General features: G+C 46.4%; 1 protein-coding gene across 1 annotated transcript in view; it reads left to right on the top strand.

Moving 5' to 3' along the window:
• Positions 1-7,346: 7,346 nt before the first annotated feature.
• TOX (thymocyte selection associated high mobility group box) overlaps positions 7,347-12,448 on the top strand; it is a 275,138-nt gene continuing 270,036 nt past the window's right edge. The window contains exon 1 of the mRNA XM_039528068.1: positions 7,347-7,831. Within this exon, the coding sequence (XP_039384002.1) occupies positions 7,724-7,831 (108 nt within the window). The 5' untranslated portion in view covers positions 7,347-7,723. The remainder of the gene's footprint in view (positions 7,832-12,448) is intronic.

Here is a 12,448-nt window from a genome sequence, read left to right as displayed (position 1 = left end):
CATGGTGGAGCAGGTCGGGATACTGTTGCAGCTGTGTGAGGGGGAAAAGGGAGTGAATTGCTTACAAAGATGCATTTTCTTAAAAATGAAACATAGTCTACTCATTGCCTGTGAAACAGACCATGCATGGCATCTATCTCCTGAGCACTCACTCAGGGAAAGTTCGATTTCTCTGCATTCGCTTTCATTAGGGTGACCAGATCACCCAGTTCAAATATCGGGACGCGGGGGGGCGGGGCGGGGGCAGAGGGGGAAAAATGGCGGCAGAGCAAAAAAAAAAAAAAAATCCCCCACCCCCGATTCCTCCTCCCTCCGCAAGCGCTGGAGGGAGGCCCGGGAGACTCAGGGGAGCACGGGGCCGGGGTGAGTGTGAGTCCAGCCTGGCCCCGAGCAGGCAGGACTCAGGCGTGGTATCTGGAGGGAGAGTACGGGGTGGCCTGCGGGGCCAGGCAGCAGCTGTTCTCCCCACCTGGGCAGCAGGACTCGGGAGCAGCCGCTGCTGCAGCTCCCACTGCCGCGGGGGGAGGAAGCGGCCGCTGGCCAAGCTCGGCAGCTGCGGCTCTGGCGCCCACGAACCCCCCGAGCCCGGGCCTGCTGCGGGGACCCAGCGCACACGCTGCACATACCCAGCCCCTGGCCAGTCGCGTCTGGGCTGGCTGCCCAGCTGGTGCAATCCTGCGGGCGGCCTCGGAGTGGGGGCAGCAGTCCCCAGCCCCCCGCATCCCGCTCGGGTCCTGCAGGGGAACGAACGGGACTGGGCTGCTGCTGCCTCCACCACGGGATTGCACCAGCTGGGCAGCCAGCCCAGACGCGACTGGCCAGGGGCTGGGCGCAGCGTGCGCGCTGCCCCGCAGCAGGCCCGGGCTCGGGGGGTTCTGGCCCGGGCACCAAAGCCGCAGCCGCCGAGCGCCACGTGCTTGGCCACTTCCTCCCCCCGCAGCAGTGGAGCTGCAGCAGCGGTTGCGCCCGAGTCCTGCCTGCTCGGGGCCAGGCCAGACTCACACTCACCCCGGCCCCGCACTCCCCTGAGTCTCCTGGGCATGGCATGCTTGGAAAGAGGCGGGGATTTGGGGAGGGAGACAATGGGGCAGTGAGGGGGCGGGGATGGGGGCGAGGATTTGGGGAAGGATCCAATGGGGGAAGGAGGGGGCGGAGTCGGGGCAGGAGGCGCGAGCCCTTCGGCTCGGGCCTTTGCTTGTTTGTCCAGTGTCCCGACCTAACATTGGTCGGGACGCGGGACAAACAAGCAAATATCGGGACAGTCCCGATAAAATCGGGACGTCTGGTCACCCTACCTTTCATTGCCTGGGGTTTTGCACTGCAGACCAGACAAGCGGGGCGGGAAAGCTGAAGCCATGGAGCAGCCAGGCATGGTAAGCCAAAGGCTTTTGGCTGCTTAAAAGTCAATGTCCAGCTCTGTCCTCTTGCTGCAGGCAATCCTGAAAGCATAAACTCTGCCCCTGTTCTACCCCATCGCGGTTTTCCCTTGGAAAAGATCCCTGTATGCTGCCACTCTGTAGCCTCCAGCACGTGGCTCTAAAGTGACGCTTCTTGTTGTTCTAAGGAACAGTGAAGCACTACCAATAGTAATAGTACACAAATCACTCTACTTCCATGCAGGAGTCTGCGCGCGAGATCACCCTGAGAAGGGTGTCACGGAGAGAGAGAGAGCGCATGCTGAATGAAAGCCAGCACAAGCCAGGGCCCTATGCTGCGATGCTCATCAAGGCTCTGGTCCCGGAGTACCAGCTGAGAGCGTGGCACGGAAAAGTGTGCTACCTCGGAGCACCCAATAAGCCAGCTCTCCCCAGGAACCTCCTCCATAGGCTTTTCGACTACCTCCAGGAGAGCTTCGTGGAGATCTCCGCGGAAGATTCCTGTTCCATTCCCCTGCATATAGACCTTCTGTTCGCCTAGTCTATTTTCCTGTTCTTTTAAGAAATAAATGTTAACATGTTTAAAGCACTTACCGACTGATCCTTCTCCTGATTCAGGGTCCATGGTAACGGCTGCGGAGGGTTGGTAGGGGATCTCAGTGAGGGTGATGAAGAGATCCTGGCTGTCGGGGAAATCAGCGTTGTAAGCGCTGTCGACTGCCTCCCCCTCCTCATCTCCTTCCTCATCTTCCCCATCTGCGAACGTCAACGAGGAACTGGCCGTCGACACTATCCCTTCGTCAGAGTCCACGCACACTGGTGGGGCAGTGGTGGCAGACCCACCGAGAATGGCATGCAGTGCCTCGTAGAAGCGGCATGTCTGGGGCTGGGCTCCGGAGCGTCCGTTTGCCGCTTTGATTTTATGGTAGCCTTGTCTCAGCTCCTTGACTTTCACGCGGCACTGCATTGCATCCCGGCTGTATCCTCTGTCTGTCATGGCTTTGGAGACCTTCTCGTAGGTCTTCGCATTCCGTTTGTTGGAGCGCAGCTCCAAAAGCACAGACTCATCGCCCCACACACCGATCAGATCCAAGACTTCCCGGTCAGTCCATGCTGGGGCCCTCTTTCTACTCTGAGATTGCATGGACTCCTCTGCTGGAGAGCTCTGCATCGTTGCCGGTGCTGCTGAGCTCACCCCGATGTCCAACCAGGACATGAGATTCAAAGTGCCCAGACAAGAAAAGGAATTCAAATTTTCCCGGGTCGTTTCCTGTGTGGCTGGTCAGAGCATCCAAGCTCGGACTGCTGTCCAGAGCGTCAACAGAGTGGTGCAGTGTGGGATAGCTCCCGGAGCGACTAAGTTTGATTTGCATCCACACCTAGTCTAATTCGACATAGCCATGTCGAATTTAGCGCTACTCCCCTTGTCGGGGAGGAGTACAGAATTCAAACTAAAGAGCCCTCTATGTCGAATTAAATGGCTTCCTGGTGTGGACGGGTGTGCGGTTAATTTGAATTAACGCTGCTAAATTTGAATTAAAGTCCTAGTGTAGACCAGGCCTCAGTAAGCAGGCTCAGTACTAGCCCCACTTAACTTGATCTGTTTCACACTTCTGGAGCATAACTAAGAGCCTGCACTGGGTAAGGAACCCACACAACTTATTTCGGGTACCATCATATCTTTTCGGCAGAGGGACTCTAGGTCAGTTAACTGAGCTGGCATCGTAAGGGCAGCCGAGTAGGTACCCGGAGCTACTCCAAGTGCTGTAGCTTGCTCACACAAGGAGCGATTCCTCGTCTGTAGCCATAGCACTTGGTCCCTTGGTTTCTGTTTTTCTGCCTGGAGGGCAGCGATCTGCTCCTGCAGGCTCATAGGCCCTGGGGCAATGGCAGGACGAGAGCCCCAGTCATGTCCATGTTTAGTACAGGGTTTCAGTAATGAGTCCCAGAGGAGAGCAAATTGGTCTGAGCAAGCTGTCAGGGCCTGTAATTGGGTGGTCTGACCTAGTGGTCAGAGCCAGGGACAGAGTCAGGGTCATGGTTGGAAGTCATGCAAAAGGTCAAAGCCAGAGTCAGAAGCCATGCCAAAGGTTGGGGCCAGTGTCAAAGTCAGAAGCCATGCCAAGGATTAAGCTGGAGTTGGAGTCAGCAGTCATGCCAAGGGTCAAACTGGAGTCAGTAACTGGAGTTAGGTAGCACGGGCCTGAATTCAAGATCCAGAGTGCCTGCCCCTTGAGTTAGTTTAAATACAGCCATCTGATGCCAAAAGCCCGTTCTTTGTTTGTTGGTCTCTGGGAACCCAGTTTGTATCAGTATGTGCAAGCCTCCCCAGGGGGAGGTACCTCTCTGGAAGTGTTTACAATCTAAGTGATTCACCTTAATCACCCCTGTCCCTCATTAATTTTGTTTCCTGGAGGAGTTGTGGTAACCCTCCCCTTGGAGCTGCATACAATGGTCTACAGTGATACATAAACGTAATACAATTTCGTCCCCAGAGATATTGCCTGTGGTTGCAGTATCTGTCACAAAGGGCACTACCATTATCTTTCATTTAAATCTAAAGTTACAATCTATCCTGCTGCTTGTATCTTTGTCCTCCATTGTCATTCAGATACCCAAATCCTCACCTCTGCATCTAGCATCCAGAACATCTCTTTTAGAATCAACATCTCTATTATCATACTCCTCTACAAACCAGAAAGAGAAACCACAGCTTCTGAGTAACAGTAGCCTCTCACTAGCAGCTTCTCAGTACAGAACTCTCTGACAGAGCTCTCTCCCTTCCTCTGCATCAGACTGTGGTCAATGGACAAACCATTTGCAACAGTGAAATATCTGTCAGTCTTCAAGCAATAACATGCTTGGAAAACCAGTTTGGGATTCTCCTAATTGCCAATCCCAAATCAGGCCCTGGAAAATCATGGCTGTTTTTTTTAAATAATATATGTTTGGGGATCTTTTTATTTGCCTTCTGATGTTTGAGCCTTTAGGATGAACTCAGATCATATTTTCAATATTTTCTCCACAACCATAAAATCTAGAAACTTATTTATTTAAAGAAAATGAAAGCTGAGATTTTCTCATAATCACAAGAAACCAAGAAAGAGGGTTTAAGAAAAACACTTAATATCACAAGACTTTTAATAATAAAATTATGAGAATGGCAACACTGAGAATCTCCAGAGATACTTTTGATCAATTAAACTAAACTATGAAAAAGGAACCTTGCTTCAGGTCCTTCTTATCTGGTGTCTCCCATATATATCTATATTTCATGTAACCAATCTTTATAGTTGCTAGTGGAAAAGGTAATATCAGGTTTGGGTTGTTGGATATGGAGGTGGTTGGGAAACACACCCTATCTTGATAGATTCTTCACACTATGAAAATGTGTGACCCACTGAACACAGAGATCAATGGTTCTCACAGAAGCATTGCTTTATTTTCTTAACAATCATGTTTTTTGTTACTTAACATACCAAGATATATTTTAAAATGTTTATTTTAGGGTTGTTGGTTTTATATAATGTTAAGAAAGAATATATTCATAAAAATACATACAGCAGTGAAAGTACTTTTACGCTCTGAATCTTATGAAGCAAATGTGCATATGAGCGTGTGGTAGATTTAAACATCACTATGGAATTAGGAGTGATCACTAAGGCTTATCTGTGGAGAGGTCATTAAAGTTCTTAGACTTTTTTAAATGAAGAAGTAAAAAGGTACTTTCTCTTCTTTCATATTATCTCTCTAAATATGCAGTGATATTTAAATCTACCAAATTTAAAGGAGTATTTCCTGTACCATCCTTCCTACAGATCTGCATTATTTTATATCCCTCCTGTTGTTGATTAAAACCTAGACAGAAAGCCAGCAGGAAACCCACCGGGGCCTGTTCGTGATCCCCCCTAAAGCCTCTCCTCTTCCCATATACCTGTGGTCCCCAACCTTTTCCAGGTGGCGGGTGCCGGATGACGAGCCACCGAGGACTGTGGCCGGCAGACAAGCATCCACCAAAATGCCGCCGAGAAGCGGCAACGTCAAGAGGCGTCGCCGCCGAAATGCCACCGAAAATCAGCAGCATTTCTGAGGCGGAGCCTCTTGATGACGCTGCTTTTCGGTGGCATTTCGGCGGATGCTTCGCCGGCCAGTATGCGGGTGCAATGGTGCCCACGGGCACCGTGTTGGGGACACCTGCTATATACCCTTTTTTTGCTTACCTGCCCCTCTCTCCCATGTTCTTGCCTATCCTCCCCACCTCATTTTTTCCCCTTATTCCCACAATTTTTTGCTCCTCTTCCCTGTTTTTGATACCCTCTCTGCCACCCTATTTCCCTACCCCTCCTCCCATTTTGCTCCTCTGTCTATGATAAGTATTCATATTGTGCCAGTCCCAAGCAATATTGCCAACCTAAACCATTCAAAACTCATGAGTGAGACTCTCCAAACTCATAAAATATTGTAATAATAATAATACATTTCAGATTATTTTTATTTGCCTTGTGGTTTTTGAGCCATTATGGTGTACTAAGGTCATAATTTCAAGCTTGTCTCTTCCACCATGAACTATAGAAAATTACTTTTTTTTTTTTAAGTGGAAGATGAGATTTTTCCCCTACTCATATGTTTCCACGGACTCCACAGGATATCACAAGACTCGTGATAACATTGTGAGAAATGGTGACACTGTATGCGTGTCCCAGGTGTTCATGGTGTTGTCCTGGCAACATGCCTCTGAGGTGGGGAAGAATCATTATACCCATGTTATGTATGAGGAGCTGAGAGGCAAAGGGACAGTAAAGGCATGTTTACACTGCACACTGTCTGTGGAGCCCAGTGTTTCCAAGCCCACTCTTGGATAAACATTTACACTGTAAAGCTGGGCTTAACAGTTGCTGGACCCAGGTCTCAAAGCTGTGCTAATGTGTCCATACTATTCTATGCAAACTTTCTGTCTTGGGGCTGTGGTTTGACATTCATCCACACTGCAAGTCACAGTGGGACTTGGGCCCTAGCCCAGCCGCACCAGGGTCCTAGGACAGACTGATTTATGTGTGGACGTAAGGGATGGAGTTGTGCTAAAACGTGAGAGTCCTGGCTTAATGTGTAGTGTTGACATACCCTGAGGATATGCCTACACTGCAATAAAAGACCTGGTCATCTGACTCGGGCTTGTGGTGCTAATAATTGCAGTGTAGACTTCCCAGCTCAGGTTGGAGCCCAAGCTCTGAGATCTTGAGGCTCAGCACCCAGGCTGCAGCCCCAGCCCAAACATCTACACTGCAATTCTTAGCCCTGCCTTGCGATCCCCACGCTGGCTGCCCCAGGCTCGGAGACTCCATGCAGACTCCTCACAGCGAAGAGGTTCCCTGGGTGACTTGCCCAAGGACACCCAGGAAGCCTGTGGCAGAGTCAGGAAGAGAAAACCCAGAGCTCCTGGGTCCCACTTAAGTGCTCCCTGCCCCCCTTTTGCTGCTCCCTGCCCCCTGCTTTAACTCCTTCCCCGTCCCTCCCTGTTCCTGCTCCTCGCCTTCCCCTCAGGGCAGGGCAGCAGCGCTGGGCTGAGGCGGCACCACAGTAACTGGCAGGGGCAGGGCGGCGGAGGAGGTGGCGGCTCGGGGGTGCTGCAGCGCCCCCTCTCGGCACTCCCCAGCCCCGTCCTGGGCAGCCGCGAACGGCTCTTCACTCGCGAGCCCCTTTGTGTGAAACACACTCGGAGCCGCGACTCTGGAAGCGGCGCACACGGTGTCCCTCTCCTCCTCCCGGCGAGCAGCACGGGGCAGCCATTCCGGGGCCAGCCCAGCAGAGCGCCTTCGCCTCGACCCCCCCGCCTCAGGGGTGTGCACTAGCTTCCCCCCTTCCCCACTCCTCAAGGTGGAGAAACAAAACCCCCCTCTCTCCCCCCAACACTCTCACACTGATAGAGATTAAAAAAAAAAAAAAAAGAAAGGAGGGGGGGGGGGAAGGAAACAACTCAGAGACTCCAATAGAGAGCGAAATCTACACCCAGGGCTAGCGACCAGTGCATGTGTGTGCAGGGAAAACAATACTCCAAGTTACCTGCCCTGCTCTAGGAGAAGAAGGAGGGTTTGCTGCTGTTCTCTTGCAGACATCTGCAGACTGGTGCTTTTTTGGAAGAGTTTTTTCTTTCTTTCTTTCTTTACAAACCACCAACGGATGTGAGGCAAGGAAGGTGTTTCTTTTTCTCCTAAACTCAGGCACCTCTTGCTGATTCTTCTCAACCTGCTTGGGGTTTTTGTTGTTGTTTGTTTTTGTTTTGCACGAACGTTAACCAAAAAAAGAAAGAAAAAGAAAGAGGAAAGGAGTTTGCTTGATGTTTTAGTGAAATGGACGTAAGATTTTATTCACCACCTCCACCACCACAGCCTGCAGCCACTCCTGATACCCCTTGTCTGGGACCTTCTCCCTGCCTGGACCCCTACTATTGCAACAAGGTGACTTGTGTTTTGTTTTATTTGAGGTGCTTTATGTGTGGTGTTGTTTTGTTACGCGTGAATGGGAGCTAGATCTTGGCAGGCTGCATACTGAGTTAACCTCTCAAGGAAAGGCAGCCACACCAAAGCCATTCTTGCGGGGTGGGAGTTGTTTGCGGGGGGCGGTGTGGTAGTAAAATGTTATATTTTAGGCAAATTCTGGGTGTTTTCCAAACACCCCGATGGTGCAGGAAAGTGAGAGCGTTTTTTCTGATTCCTGGCTTCTTGCTGGGAATCTACCCGTGTGTGTATCTCTCTCTCTCTCTCTCTCTCTCTCGTGGAATGACTAAAATAAAATCCCAGAATAATCTGGAGGAGGACGGGGTGTATTGGGAGGTGGGGAAGGAGAGAATTTTTCATAACGTCTCCCCCAAACTGGAAGTCTAGTTAGCTATTCTGTACATTTCTTTCTGAGAAACAGCGTGGAAAAAGGATGTCCATGTGGGATATTTAAATGAACAGGTAACTCTGTCTTCTATCCCCCACCCCCAAACAAACAAACTAAAGATTTGTTTTCCCAAAGTCAAAACATAATGGAAAGCTCTGCATGAACCCTCCAGTTCATGTGTCAAGGCTCACGAAAAGCTTGTACTTAGCAATTTGTGATGACGGGACCACGCTTTTTATTTTGTGTACAGAATTAAATGGGTGGTGACAAGTTTGTTCTGAACAGAACCGACTTTGTTCTGGCTGTGCAACTGCGTTATTAATTCCTCTGTAACTGTAAATAGGGTTATGTCTCTAAAGAAAGAAGTTTACTACAAGAGCCCGGGAGAAGGAGGAAATGCAAAGCAGGCTCGTGTTATTTACAAAAGACCCAAGCACTGGGTTTTCTTATACTCGTTTTGCTGCTCTGATCCCGGATCACTTCGCGATCCGTTTGCTCACGAACACGAGAGGAGGGATATTTTCATTATTACTGTCTCAGTGGCGTGAGCCAGCTGGTATTTTATGCATGATCTGCACTTTCTTTTCTGTTCTGGAATGGGCTTTGCCCATGAATAAAACGCTAGCCATTGGAAATAATCAGGAAGTGCAAGCTGCCCAAAGCACTTCTTGAGCACACCCCCGCCAGAGGAGAAAGCTGGGAACAAGCACTTATAGGAAGATGTGTTTAAACCTGTGTGTTTTAGGCTTTTGTTTAAAATCTGGCTTGGAAGGCTGCTGTTGCAGACTGTAGCAGATGTTTTTGCAGTGCAAACTCTGCTGCTGGTAGTGTACGTAGGCAGCAAGGAGACTTGCTTGCTGCTTGGTATTTCTTTCAGAGGGTTCTGTGCCTGCTTATTGCCACCCAGCCTTTGCAACACACACGCGGAGATGCCCAGTGCAAAGGAGTAGTACTCCCAGTTTAACTCGTTTGAAAACACTACTGTGTTTTCTGCTTGTCCATTGTCATGGTGGGTACACAAATCACAATACACGTCATAGAGATATTTAGGGCTGTCCCCTTCATTCCTGGCAACTGCATAGACTCAGTGATAAAAATAAACAAACAATAAAGTCAAATATAACCTGTTTAGAAGCAGTGTGTGCAGCATTATGATGAAGCCCCCCTCAGTTTTTAGGAAAGGTTTCCAGCATGAGCTAACCTACCATTTGCAACATAAGGGACCAAATTCATCTTTGGTGTAACTCTTTTATAGTCAGTGGAGTTAGAGAATTCAGGGTTAAATCAGGCCCCTTGTGACTGATGCCGAAGGAAGTTTCAAAAGCGATCCCAGAGGAACGTTTTTTAGCAATCTTTAAGTAACTGCGTTTTTTAGTGTCCACGCAGGCTGCCCTAGAGATCAGGAGAAGTTTGGGAGAAGAGTAAACTTTGTGGGGTGGATGGGGTGGGGGACAGCTGCGTTCAAGAGAATATATGTGGTACACTTTAAATGTTCATAGCAATCATTGCGGTACTGCTTTTGGTCTGACTTGCCATATACAGTATTTTCTATCTTTTATTGTAAATTATAACCTTAAAGTTCTGGAAAGTAAAGAAGAATGGGGTAGAATTAATGACATATGCACCAAAGTGTCTGAAGACCCATTTGGCAATGAAACTGGACAAACGTTATTAAACCTATCAGTGATTTAAAGCTTCAAAAAGAAGGTAATGACTTGAATACACATTTCACTCATCATTCTTGAGAAAGTGGGCCAGATTTAATTTAAAAGTTAAATGCTTTGGAAAATCGGGAATTACTTTAATATATTAAATCATTTTCCAATTAAGTGCTTTAAATCATTTTTGGTTGGTTGCACTGCAAATCGAATAAATTAATTTAGAAAGTCGTTTTCAGATTTTTTATTTTTTTACTAGCTGGTTGAAGCTTCTTTTAAGTCATGCCATGTATGAAGGAGCAAACTGTTCTTTTTAAATGCAAATGAGGCACTCATTCTGTAGAAAAGTTGTAACTCTTCTATTTAACTTAGTCTGGACTGATAATGGACTTAAAAAATGCACAGTCATAAGACATACTTTTTATGCTTGGAGATGACTTACTAGGAATATTTCATATAAGATACCTTCTACAGCATGAACATGTCTCTATCAAACATCTTTGCCACTGATCATTGATTATATTAAATGGACTGAATAGGTTTGCTAGGCCCTTGAGAGGCATGCATTTACTGAACATTTCATTTTCCACCTCTTCCCTCAGTTCCTCTACCCAGCATGATTAACATTGCTGTGAAAACTTATCTGCCCTGCTCTAAACACTTAGTTGCTTTAAAAATATTCAGCCATCACTCATTTTCATTAATGTGTTTTCAGTGGCTTGGAGGAGGTTCCTAGAACTTATTTTCAGAAAGTTTGGTGGACTATATACAGATGATATCTAAAAGCAAAGGGTATCACTTGCTGGAGTATGATGGATCCATGTTCCAGAGTAGAATGATGGTCTAGTTTTGTTTGATGCTGTTTACCTTGGGCTAAATCTTGCAATCCTCATTAAGGACAGGATCCTGCTCTCTTAGAAGTCATGGAAGTTTTGCTTGAATAATGATTGCAGGATTTGGCCCCTTATCTGGATTTTTTTTAGGTTAAAAATTAAAGATTGATTAACTTTATTCTGTGACATATTTACTCTAATTAAATGGCTGCTAATTTAGGTACATTGCCCAACTAGTCAGCGCCTTTAAAGTTTTATAACTGATCTGTTAACATAAATTTTATTAATGATCAGATAATTGTTTTAGGCTTGAAATTATGCGGTCCACATATACATATGTATTGTGGGTATCTACAGTCAGAATGAATCACTCTTGATGGCTTCTTAAAAGAAAATACAATAATGTAGATCATATAGTCCCATCTTTCTGCTCTGCTGCGTTTCAGGTGGCAGTCTTTGTTTCAAAAGACTGCTTAGATCTTTGTTTTATAAACTTAGGCATAAATGTTTAGAACGTTATTTTAACATTCCTCCATTTACTGTAAATGCACATTATGCTTTGCATATCTTGCTATGCAGACTTTTACTTGTTTCTCTCACATAACCCATGGAAGGAGAAAAGTGAAAGAACAATGCAAACAATGTTGGTTATGGCAACTGTGTGAGGTATCTCTTATACAAACAGACAGAATGGATGGTATGCTGCTGTATATAGGTCAGCCTTTAAAATAACATAGTGGACAGACAGATTTAGGCTTGAGGTAATACTGTTCATCTCTTGAAACTTGAAGCATAACTGCATTTCAGACATTTATGGGCTAATAAGAACAGTTTATTCAATTGATGTCTGTTTTAAGTAACATCATAGCTCTTAACTGAATTTAAGGTTACAAAAAGAAATCATGTTTGATAAGCACACTGCATGAATTCAGTAGTAAAATATTGTCTGGGTTTTGTACTATTTGAAGATGTCAGATCATCAGTTTAAATATACCTACACAGCAATAATATTCCTCATTGTACTGCCATCTCCAAAGTCTGTTTCCACAAGTATTATAAGAAGAGTTGAAACATTTTCATGTTTTATGTTTTCATGTGTTGTTAAGTATCTGCTTACATAAGGATCAGTAATATAATTATATTTTGACACTGCTAATGACAGGGATGCTGACCCCCGCCAACAGTAGGAGAGAAAATAATGGTCTTTACTGCTCCCAATGGTTAGCCTTGCAGAATTACGCACTGGATTCTAGTCTAGCTAGTTCAGAAATAAAGAAGCCTACAACTCATCCATTCTGGATGCACAGTTAGTTGTTAATGCAATGGAAAAATATAGCCTGATTACAGAGAAATAATGTAGCTGTTTAAAAAATAAGAGGAAACCCTCCTCTCCCTCCCCCCCCATCAAAGACTAAACAAAATGAAAAAGCTGTGTAACACTGAAGTGAAAAAACACGGGTAATATTTCGTAAACAGATAAGAGTTGTTAGTGACTTGATTTAAATGGACTGAAGTATTTCAGTATTATAGAATATTTTACATTTTCAGGTCTAACTACAACATGGATATTCCTCTTTACAAACTGTCCCATGAGTGTAACTTTCCAAAGTCTACTTTTTCTGATGGCTCACTATGCATACATTCTATTGCTGATATTCCTAAATGCTGGGATCTCAGAGAGCTCTAAAACTAGAATTGT

The sequence above is a fragment of the Mauremys reevesii genome, linkage group 2 (genome assembly GCF_016161935.1).
Source record: "Mauremys reevesii isolate NIE-2019 linkage group 2, ASM1616193v1, whole genome shotgun sequence".
Taxonomy (NCBI): Eukaryota; Metazoa; Chordata; order Testudines; family Geoemydidae; genus Mauremys; species Mauremys reevesii.
This window is presented reverse-complemented; position numbering and strand designations above follow the sequence as displayed.